Source organism: Chelon labrosus, assembly GCF_963514085.1.
Source record: "Chelon labrosus genome assembly, chromosome: 18".
Classification (NCBI taxonomy): Eukaryota; Metazoa; Chordata; class Actinopteri; order Mugiliformes; family Mugilidae; genus Chelon; species Chelon labrosus.
The window spans coordinates 4,954,277-4,966,209 of record NC_140351.1 but is presented as its reverse complement, the minus strand read 5'-3'; the positions used below and the strand labels follow the sequence as shown (position 1 = coordinate 4,966,209).

The window sequence follows — 11,933 nt, the reverse complement described above, 5'->3', positions numbered from 1 at the left end:
GCTGTTTGAAAAGCACGTTAATTTGCACTTAACACACTGGCTTTTAGAAGTCTGTTCAGTGTGTGCACAAAAGTTTTGGCTTAAGATTCGGCGTTGACGGCAAATAATGCGTAATGAATGATAATTCGAGGAGAGAGCATCGAGGAAGCAAAATAATAACATAGACTTCATTTATTGATGGCGATTGGCCTGCAGGGAGAATCTGCTGCAGAAATCTAATTCAGCTGGAATGGCTCATAAGCGAGAAAAGCAGCCAGTGACTGACGTTTACTGCTCTCCAGCGCTGCCGTTTACAAGACGAAATGTGTTAGCGAACGGCGCTGATGGAATATTTCTTTCTCCAAATCGAACAGGATCCGATGCGAACGGCACTCAGGGGCGCAAATCCCTCAAACGCTGGAATACGCGCCTCATTCCGTTCCACCTGACACATCACCGCTCTCTTCGCCCCGTTAAACACGCCGACTCATTTAACACGTCGGGAGACGCAGGTTTAGTTGGGTTTTCCTTTAATATAAAATGCGGCAGTTATCAAGAACAATCCGTACAGCCTGCTTCACAAACATCGTGTCATTTACAGCGAGGAAATTAAAAATATTTTCTGTACAAATCTGATTCTGATCAATAAAAGAAGATATGACGAGTACAACACATGAAAGCTTGACTTAATCTGAAACAAATAAAAAAAAAACTAGCTGCAAAGTTAAAAAGGAGTAAAAGGTTGTTACTGTCCCTTTAAACTTATATCACCGAATAGCAACACTCATAATAACCTTTTTTTTTTTTTTTGTAAATATAAATGGACAGAAATCATGTAAATCTCACAGTGAGTGGAAAATGTAAAAATAATTTGGGAAATGCAACCTGAGCTGAGACGTTCAGCAGCGTACGAGAGAATCCTTACAGTCTGACGGCCATGGGTCGAAGTTCAAAAAGGCATAAAACGAGCTTAGACATTTTGGTTAGTCTGTTGCTTTCTTACCGGGCTTCGGTCGTGAAGGCCGACTCTCGGGTTTGTATGTTAAAGTGGGAATCTTGAAGATTTCTGTCTTTACTCTGGGGCGACTGCAGATACTGGTGGTAACAGCAAATGTAGCTCAATCAAAGTCAAAACTATAGTTCATAGGAATAGGAATGGGTCATTATTCTGTGGACAACCGTGATCTGATTTTAATCTGAACACAGAAAAAGGAGTTTGTTACCTCTCTGTCGCCTGTAGCTCTTCATCTAACAGCTCACTGCGGCCGCTCCTTCTTGCTCCCTGCATGATGTCAAACTGACCTGCCGTCGTAAACTGAACGAATCTTTAACGATAGCAGCAGCTTCTAATCCCACACGTTACGTTTGCCTTCTTCAACTTGTCTTTTTGCAAGTTAGACGCTTTCAATGTGCAGCTTTCAATCGGCGAACCCCATCGGTAATTAAGCATTCAGCATTCTTAGCCGAGTATCTTTCTGATATGAAATATAAATAATACTGCAATATACTTTCATTAGCTCTATTGCTACTATTTGAAATAAGCTGATGATAATGATATGATAGACTTTTATTTAAATGGAAATCTTCAAGATTGACGCCTTAAGTTAGCTTAGCTTAGCTTATCTTAGCTTAGCTTAGAGTCGGGTAAAAATGGAAACCAGGGCAAATAACTAGTATAACTTTGTCTGAAATTTCTGTTCACATACAGGAACAACAAAATTTACAAAATCACAAATTTAGAAGCGCTAGCAGAGCCAAGCTAACGCCTCTATTTCCTGTTGCTATGCAAAGCTAAAGGTGTTGCCTCGTTGCTCTTAGTTCATATACCGCTAAAAGACCTCAGCATCAGTAAGAAAGCAAACCCTGGACATAACAGGGTTGTTAAAACATCAGTGCTACTGCTTTGGAATTCAGTGTCCTAGAAGTTAAAACATCTCTACGACGACAAACGTTTCAAAGGAGAACTAGTGAGTAAAATGAGTAAGTAAGACTGGGAATGGGCGGCTCAAATTAGCAATAAACTCCTAATGCTCATAAAGTCAGGAGCGGCTACTTAAGTTAAGTTAAAGTCCTGGAAGTGTGCTACGGAGCCACTATTAGCGGCCTCGCTGAAGCCATTTTTTTTTTAAGCGAATAAAAATAAAGACTCCACCCTAATAAAACACAATGGTGAACATTTTCTTCTAGCGCGCAGCCAAGAGCGTCCACTTCTGGGACTTTAAATGGCAGGGCTGTTATGCTGGGAACCTTTATGTGGAGGGAGGGCGGCTTTTCAAAAATGCTCCTGAATGGAATATACAACACCTAAATAAAATGACTCTGGACGAGTTTTGTAGGGGGAAAAACGAGACCGGGGGTGATGAAATCAAAACACTGGACTGAAAGAGGAGATGCCTCTGGTGTAAAAAAGCTGTGGCAGAGGAGGGTACAGTTGGGATCAGGTTGCTCTTAAAGTCAAGAATCGTGTGTATAAAAAAAAAAAAAAAAAAGGCATTCAAAAAACTACTGAGCAATATTAGAAAATATATTAATTTCTTTTAAATAAAGTTACTCTTATTGCCCTTTCGTGAGAGTGTACCTGACAGTGTTTTGTTTGGAGTAACAGTCCTGGAAGCATTTCAGAAGCACAGAAATATAATAAGACAGAAGGCAAGTATGTTTTCTTTTCTCCCCCGTTCTTCCCTCAGAGGCCGTGTTCTTTTACAGACATATGCATGTAAGTCGTCCATCAAGAAGAAATACGTCAATCCCTTTGGTTTCTAATGGTCTAAACGCTATAAACGTACTAAAAGATGGAGTCCTGGTTGGCTGGATTACTGATGTGCTGGCAGGACTCGCTCCGTGCTCTGGTTAGGTACGAGCGAACGAGCTCCGACTTGTGGCCGTGGTCGTTTGACCCAGACCGAGACCCAGATCAATGACGGGACCTGGAGATCCGCATCCAGACCGCAGCCGAGGACTAAGTCCACCCTGATCCCAGGCTTACTTTTAGCTCGGAGCAGCTCAGGTATGGCGACACAGCAAACTCCGGCGCTGTCTTGTTTTATTCCCGTTATCCCCCTAACACCAGCAGATATATAAAAAGATTTTTTTTTGTCGTAGCCCTTCCCTGCTTCTCCGCTTTCACAGTCAGTCTCAGGAGTGAGTCCAGCTGACGGGAACCCAGTGAGTCTCCGTCTCCACTTTCTTCAGCGCCAACCGCAGCTCGCCGAAGGCCGCCGAGAGGTCATCGTTGACTATGACCTTCTCAAACAGATGACCGTACTGAGTCTCCATCGTCTGGGCGGTGCTCACCATCTCCTGGAAGTCTTCCTCCTGCAGAGGTGAAGGAGAAGGTGGAAGTGGAAAAACAAACAAAAAAAAGTATACGTGAGGAAACTTGAGGAGCAGTTCATTTCAGGAGGCCTATCTGCTGCAAAGAGAAAAAGACTGGCCACGGTAAATAGGACTGGAGATAAATTCACATAGTGTAAACACAAATTACATGGCCTTGAACACGCAAATAAACAAAGTGGCTCATATGGAGCCCATTATAACCTCTAAGAGACACGGTACCCACACATGAACCCCGGGCACAGACCACGCACTAAAACCTCTCGGTACAACAACCTGACCTCAAGGAATTTTCATTATTTCCTCCACCGAATACACACGGTTATCCAATTCACAAAGAAAATAAAATATCCTCAAAATAAGCCGAGGACAAAACATAACCATCATTTACAAAAGACAGACATGTAAAACACACATTATTGCCAGGCTGGGTTTTATGTGCGTGATGGGGAAATGACAGCTTGTGGACAAACACTGAGCTCAGGCCGTGTGAACGGGCTGCAGAGTTCACACTGGAGGAAAAACTGACTGAGAAAGTGGGAAAATTTGCTTTAAGGCAGGTTTCTGGAGGATATTAAAAGTTTAGTTTCGTGTGAGCCTCAATGTTGGGACCAAGAGGTGTGAATTCATGTCCTGGATTTGAAGTTTTGGATAAAGGACCTGTTGTTCCCAGACTGGAGGCTTGTTAAGAAAATGACCTCCTGCTAAAGTAGCTCAGATTTTATATTTCTGTCCTTTATTGTTTTTTTTGTTTTTGTTTTTTTTTAAACCTCGGATAAAACAGCTGAATAAGGCAACACTGACTAGACAAAAGAAAAGCTCGCATCAGCAGCATGCCCTAAAGCTTGAGAATCTTTAAGCGGCAAACTTGAAGATTTCTATCAGGGCACAGTGGGGGTCTGCTGCAGCTCTTCATCTAACAGCTCACTGTGGCTGCTGCTTCTTGCACCATTACTCCCTACAATATTTAAAAAAATGAAATAAAGCAATTTTTATTTTATTTTTTATTTTGCATAGCTAGACTTATCAGAATATGAGTCTGATAACAAACCGTTGGGATGTTATTATGAGGCGTGCTAGGAAAAGAGAAAAAGTACATCTGCACGAATTTGGGTAGTCCCGCAACTATTCAGAACCATTTTGTTCAAATTCAGCTCCACGGTGCTCAGATGACGTGTATGACTACGTCGCTGTTACTCCGGACTCAACGGGGAACAGCACTAGCGTTTCATAACAAAATATTGGTGAAATGAACGAGTTTCGCGGCAGATAATTTGTTATTTAGAGGCTGCGTTTCGGTGCCCCATTCACTCCCACTGTATGGATATACGCGGATCTAAATATCGTACAAACTACTCCAAATGACACCAAAGTTATATGGGTGAGTAGACGGTCGTATTTTATGCCAGAAATAAGGTCCAGGTTGTAAAAAACAGTAGTTCCCCTTTAAGTGCCAGCAGTTTGGTTTGCATTAGCGATATCAGTTATTGAGATTATCAGTAAGTCATTACATGTATTTAATTATTATCATCATCATAATAATAGACATATACTGTACACACGTAATATACCAATGCCAATCTTAATGCAAATGTAACATCTGTGACATCTGTGCAATAACCTACTTATATTTTCATTAATTCTCTCTATACATGTGACTTCTATTGATTTTAATTGCCTATTATATAGTTATATACTTTAATCAGTGGGCCATGTTGTGTTCTGATCTCATTCCACTACAGATACTCAAAATAAGTTAAGATTTAGATCCTAATAAGATTTAATAAATGTAGAAAGCACCATGCTGCATTTCACACATGGATTTTTATTTATTGATAATTGTATAATAAATACTTTATTGTCTTATAGCCATTAATATGTTTACAGTATTTAGGCAGGGTACTTCATATAGACTGATAATGATTTGTCCTGCTCATTAATGTGTAGCTTTTTATTAGAGGCTGATGCAAAACGCTAGACTAGATTACACTAGACTGTAGTAGATTTAATGATCTAGTGCTATGGTTTATTGTTGTGTTAACTGTCTTAATCTGTGTGTAGTGCACCATTAGGCGAGGCATCTGCCAAAAAAAAAAAAAGAGTGTTTCACGAGGGGAGCTGCATAAAAGTTTTGCATATCAACGTCGTGGAGGTCTGAACAGAGGTTCTCCGGGGACACAGAGTTTTCCCGAGTCGAAATGCAAATCAGGCCGTCCAATGTAAAGAATAAAACCACGTGCTAACTGCGAGGACTAGCAAAATAACATATTTTTATCAGGCTGCGAGTAAATACTACTGGGGCTCCTGTATTCATAGATAGAGCGTTCTGAAAGGACCCAGGTATCTCTCCCTGCGGTGGCCCGGGCCGTGTGGGTCCTGGCTGGTCCTGCCCTCGGTGCAACAGCGGGGCTAAAGTGGCTGCACTGATTTAGCTTTATGTTTTTACTGGGAACACTCGGCTTTAGATTTCTGGACAGATATGGTTTTTATAGTGAACCGCTTTGCCAAACAGACAATTATAAATACGCACAGATGCACATTCATGCTCGGAGACTCAAACACACACACACACACACACTCACGCAGGACCAAGCCGTACAATGTGTACGCACATAAACACAGCCTTGTAAAAGTTGAAGAACTCCTAAACGGCTCAGTTTTTGGAGACGCTCCTTCCAGCCAGGACTTACTTCAGAATGTTTCTGGTGGTTTTCCGCTTCATAATGGATTAGCTGCGCAAGCTAAATATAAACACTTGCTCTCTGTGACAGTCGGCAAAGGCCCTGTCTGCTTTTACTGCCTCTGCTGTCTAGCATACAAACACCGGCCCACGTCATCTCGAGTCGTCTTTGTTGAGGAAGATGTGATGGTTTTATCAGCCCGCGCATTAGGAGGTATGACAGGAAGAGGACAGCAGGAGACCTAAAGACGACCCGGGGAATGTTTGTCGGCCTGTGGGGCTATAATCATCTGGCCCGAAGCCTCAGCAGGGCTTCCACTGGACTTCCAGATGACCGCAGTGTCCAGCGCCAGGAAGACCTGTCCTAAATGAACCCTGAAGACTGTGCGCTTCCACATCCCCTGACAAGTCTTCAGAGTCTGCCTCTGGTTAGGCCATTCCAGGTAAAAGGCCATTAATCACAGCGGGAAGCAGCTTAAAAGACAGCGAGCTGGGTGGAAAGATGGAAAGAGAGAGAAAGAAAAAAATAATGAGATAGCTCTATGGTGAAAAAATAAAAAAGAAAAGGGGGGCAGAGAGATAATATAACGAAGGTGGAATAGAAATGGAAAGCTGGGTGAGTAGGAATGAGCGGTTATTCCCTGGTATCCAATGAGCCGTGCCACATCGCGCTCCTCAGAGGGCCGTTTGAGCCGATGCCACTTCTCGGGGGCCAAACTCCAGACGAAAAAAGCGCCCGGGACTCGTTTATCCCCGCTGCCATTAGATAGCTTAATTCCACATGAAATGATGTAGCGTCTTGTGCCTGTTTAAGCGCTCTGCCCCTTGCTCTGATAAACGGCCGTTTTCATTGCACAATATGAGGCCGCCCGAGTTTGATTTAACCTCCGATGCTTCTCACGTTATAGATTTCAGTATTTTATTGTTTTCTTTGTTGTATTTATTGTATTTTGTGATTTTACTGCGCGCTGTAAAAACTTACTAGTGAGTAATATTCCCCTTATGGGACTACAAACCTCTTCCAGCGCTTTAGTGGCTTGTGTCAGGTATCGTCTCGGCGCTGCACACACACACACACACCACGTCCTCAGCGGGACACCTGCTTTACTGTTCCAGTAAAACACACCTGTCCTCTCTATTTAAACGCGCGTCAAACCCCAAACAGATTCATCCAAATCCGGTTTGAATTCTTGCGGTAATTCCACCGTCACTGAGACCTTCTCGGCGCTAACCGCATTACATCTGTCTGTTTCGCTTGTTTCTGAGAAGCTCCTCTGAATCGTCTCCGTCTCAAACAATGGGGCTAAAGTCAGCCCGCTCTGCTGGAACAATGAGGCGACTGTTCCCCCAGCCTTTATCATTAAAGCAGACCTGTCTCTCGCGGAGGGAAGGGGAGAGAAATACAGCTGGCAGCGGGTGGACTGTGTCTGAGACGACTCGCCCAGCAGCGGCTTCGACTTTCAGGGCCTTTAATAGCGAACCTGCGGAGGCTCCCGTCCTGTCAGGGCGCATGAACGTTTACAGAACCTGGTTTGCTACCTGGCTGAAATACGCCTCCCTGTCACGCGGTTTTATAGCCGTGTGTTTGTATTACTGGAGAGAATAAGGAACGCTAATAAAGGGACGGCGCGTAATAAAAGCAGCAGCGACGGACGGTTAGAATTCAGCTCGATTCCGACAACTGAGGCTCATTGTTCTCTGGGTCCCAGCTGGGAACTGAGGGGCAGACTGAAGGAAAGTTTTGTTTACTTTTGTGATTAATGCAGGCTGATGTTGTGTCTGCGCCGAGGCTTTAAATGTTTGACAGTGGGGCGATGCAGGATGTGAGTCTGAGCTGACCTTCATCTGCGACCCTGCTGCGCGTCGTATTATAGGAAAAGAGGTCGCACTATTAACAGAGCAGGGAGTTTTACTGTCTCAAGAAACTCTGTGAGGTTTATTTACTGTTTTAAGAGACAAGATGTTGGTGCAGGACACAGCAAGGAATAAAAAAAATGATCGAGAGGGATTCTTCGGCGCCTGCTTCTACTGTATGAGCTCAGACTAATAAAGCAGGGTTCTGTTGGGTTCTGCTGCTGAGTCTGATTATGTCCAAGTAATTTTGGTGTCTGTCTGACTGTCACTGTGCTTCTCTTTTGATTTTAGAACTATACAGGTGAGTTTCCCAGATGATTATTTTGGTTTGGCTCCAAAAGTTCAAGAGATTTCTTGGATAGAAGGATTGAAGCATACTGTGCAGATCCATCATGCTGCCAGTCAACATGCTGCTGACATTTGGCTCGTTTACACGTGAGCTAGTACTCTACAGGATAAAATAAGCAGGTGGACAGGTCTCCAGTCTGTCACGGGGCTAACACAGAGAAACACTCACACCTACGGCCAATTTAGAATCACCAATGAACCTAACCAGCATGTCTTTGGACGGTGGGAGGAAGCTGGAGTACCTGGAGAGAACCCACGCAGACACAGGGAGAACATGCAAACTCCACGCAGAAAGGAACCAGTTGGCCCATGGTGGATTACAACCCAGAACCTTCTTGCTGTATCTCATACAGTAAAATATTTTGGAGAATTTGGAAGATTTTTCTACATTTCTATATAATAAATTGCTCGAAACACAAGCTGGCTTTCACACAAGTCCTGAAAGTAGATAAAGAGAACGTAATCAACTGAATGAAACAGACAATGAATGAATCACTAGTTCTTATCTATGTGAACGACAGCTCTTTTTCTGAGGTGCCACTGCACACTTCCACAGACATGTGTTGTGAAGCTCAGACTTTGACAAATCTCAGATCTTTTAAAGGTTACAGCTCGCTCAACGACATCTGAGTCTCATTACTTTGATTGGAAACACGTCTGAACTGATGTAACTCTAATTTGCTGGACTCTAACTTGGCCTTAACTTTTGCAACTCACAGATATGTAATATTGGCTCGTTTTCCTGAATCAGCAGGTACACAGGTATAATATTTCTGCTGATGTTTCGAGTCATTTTATGCAGAAGTTTGGGATTATTATTGTAAATAATAATAAAACTAAAAAAGTTATTTATCTGTGTGGTTTATATATGTTCTCTGCCTCCTCTACTCCCTCCGATCGCCGTCACTCAGTCTCCATCTCCTCGACGGCCTCTCCCCCCCGCTCGCCTCACTCCTTATGTTTCTCACTTCCTGCTATCCCATCAGGCCGTCCCGGACGAGTTGCTGCCTCGGATCTTAACGCTGCCCACAGTGAGCGAGGCACGCGAGCGAGAAAAGCCCCGGGCCCGATGTGCACTGCTGGGAAAACCATCATCCGCCATCACACCCGTTACTCCCCCCCCCCCCATCCAACTCCTCACCCGTCAACTTCACAGCACGCCGGCTAATTGGTTTCATCTGCGTCCCCGCTGGGCTGGGATAAAGGTGTATAAGGGGTGACCTCATCACTCACACACACACTGGGTCCAGATAGTGTTTCTGTTATTTCTTGTGCTGCTAATCTGCGAGGTGTAAAGCCACGTGTTTTTTTCCACAGCACATAACACCGTCTCATCACTCATTTGCATCCTTCAACTTAACTTACCGTCGCCGTGAATAAAAGGTCAACAAGTTAATCCGTGTTTACAATTTCTGACCACAAGAACCAGCTTTAAATACGTGTGGACCCCCGCTTTAGCTGCTGCGTGTACATCTTATTAGTCGCATCCTGTTATTTTCTGCCGTGACGATCCAATTTCCTCACAGGGCTCATTAAACTTTCATTTGCCTTAATCTAATCTGAATAGCATTTACAAATATGATCCAAACCGAGAGAAGCAGCTGCAGATCTAAATGAGTGTTAGCTACTTGTTGAAAAGTATAATATACTGATTTATTGTCTAAATTAGAGCGAACCTGACCCATCTGCTACTTCAAGCAGCCCGAACCGCTCCGAACAATAACCCTCTTGATCAAGGTCCGCGAGGGATACTGTGAGAATTACTTGCAGCCTTACCGTGAACGGCTTGGCGGTTCCTTTGTCGTCCTTGCCCGATATGACTTTGGCGCTCTTCCTGGTCTCCCTCAGTCTCTCGATCGTCGGGGGCTTCACGAACACAACGAAGGGTTTAAACTCGGGCGTCCGCAGAAGTTTGATTATCTGAAATGTACATGCAGAAAAGGGGGAATAGGTAGTTGTTTAGATTTTATAATTGTTGGGATCAACTGGTTGAGAAAATGAACAGACAGAACCCTGGAAAATATATTTCCGCAAAAACACAATTCACCGGAGTCAAATCTGTCAACAGATTGCTTTAGAAATGTTCAAGCTGTTTCATTAGAGTTGAAATAACTTGTCGATCAGTAACCCTTAAGCTGAAGGCCTGTATTGTGTGAAGCAGTCATTTCGGGGCTATACGATGCTCAAAACTCGTGCACAACTTGAGAGTGTGTTTGTTATTGTGACTGTGACTTTGCCGTGCACAACTGAACCTCTTAAAACAACAAAGTCTCACAGTAATAGACGCCATCTCCCACCATCTCTTCTGTAATTACTGTTTTTGTCAATGGAGTCTGGTGGCGTTGAAGAGAACCGCTTCAGATCCACTTGAGGAAAAGGAGTCTGAGAGCTAGGGTGATATTCTAGCTTACACTTGAACTTGAAGTATACAGTATGCACTTAAAGTGTTATTGATGTTTTTTGGTGGCTATTGGTTTAGGTAGATGAAATACGTTTAGCTGCAGACCACATCCAAAGCAGTTTGTTCCTTGGCTTCCGTACAGGGAGTCCTGTCTTGAATCTCCAACCTCCATCTACTGCAGGTAATGCAAGACCTCATACAACCCCACAATTCTACTTGCTAGATGTCAAGATTGCTCTTAAAACTGTATTTGTTTTATCTGAATTTAACTCAGATAAATATATTTCTGTTTTTTAAACCACGGTTGAAAAAAAACCCAACTAATTTTAAATCTCCAACTTTAGTTCTGAAGATCTGTGGTACATTTTTCCCCCACCACATTTCTTGCGTAAGTCAGGATTTAACAGAGAACTTGCGCCAAATCCACTTAATCTCATAATAATCAGGACACTTTACACAGTAAGGTCAAGACCTTGCAATATTATAGAGTAAAAACCCCTTCAAAGGAAGGAAGGAAGACTTTCTTCCTTTGACTTGAACTGGTCGCATCTCGTGACGATGGGTTGCTGCCTTTAGAGGGGGGCGCACACTAAAAAAGGATGGGAAACGTTTGTTTAATGCATGGGCGGCTGAAACAAAAAAACAAACAATTCCCACTGCGGTTCTTTTAGAAGATAGCGGCAGACACGTTCGTGTGCACATCTTCTCGCCCTTTCTGGCGACAATTACGTGAAACGACACCACCAACGTGGCCCCTCCAGAGGTGGCGGAGAGGTCGGGTTCGGTTAGCGGTGGCGTCGGGGCCTCCTCTGGCTCCTCTGGCTCCTCGGGCTCCTCGGGCTTCTTGCTGTGCAAATAGGCAGTGGGTCCAAACCCACAGCTGATAGGAAGGTGGATAAAAACCCAAAGGAGTGGCAGGAGAGGAACCACTTATCATGGCTTTCATCAGTAAGTCAGCGTGGGATGCTTTGACAGAGCCACTGATCACATCCATGAGTACGAGAACGGGATCTTATCTTAAAAACTAATGCACATACACATGCTCTTTCTCCCATTCCTGCTGAGCCGATCCATATGATGGTGTATTTATGCCTGTGAGCCATTAGCCGCTCAGCAAAAACAAACAGGGAAGAGCCGGCGGGGCAGAGGCTGGGGCAATACCAGCCCTTGCCCCTGGATTAACGGGAATCACGGTCAGGGTTTTGTCAGGGCTCAGCACCAAAAAGCCTGCCGTTTGTGTAAAACGTCTGATCGCCACCACCCAAGACACATAAGCCAAAGAGGAAATCTTCAAATGGGGGGAAATTAGCGGTAATTGCTCCCTTGAAAATGACCCCT

At 43.9% G+C, this 11,933-nt stretch overlaps 1 protein-coding gene across 2 annotated transcripts in view; it reads right to left on the bottom strand.

Moving 5' to 3' along the window:
* Positions 1 to 1,403: 1,403 nt before the first annotated feature.
* mpp7a (MAGUK p55 scaffold protein 7a) overlaps positions 1,404 to 11,933 on the bottom strand; it is a 142,241-nt gene continuing 131,711 nt past the window's right edge. For both annotated transcript variants that reach the window (XM_084566174.1, XM_084566173.1), the window contains 2 exons: positions 9,971 to 10,114; positions 1,404 to 3,294 (listed from right to left, as the gene is read on the bottom strand). In XM_084566174.1, the coding sequence (XP_084422300.1) occupies positions 3,115 to 3,294; positions 9,971 to 10,114 (324 nt within the window). In that variant the 3' untranslated portion in view covers positions 1,404 to 3,114. The remainder of the gene's footprint in view (positions 3,295 to 9,970; positions 10,115 to 11,933) is intronic.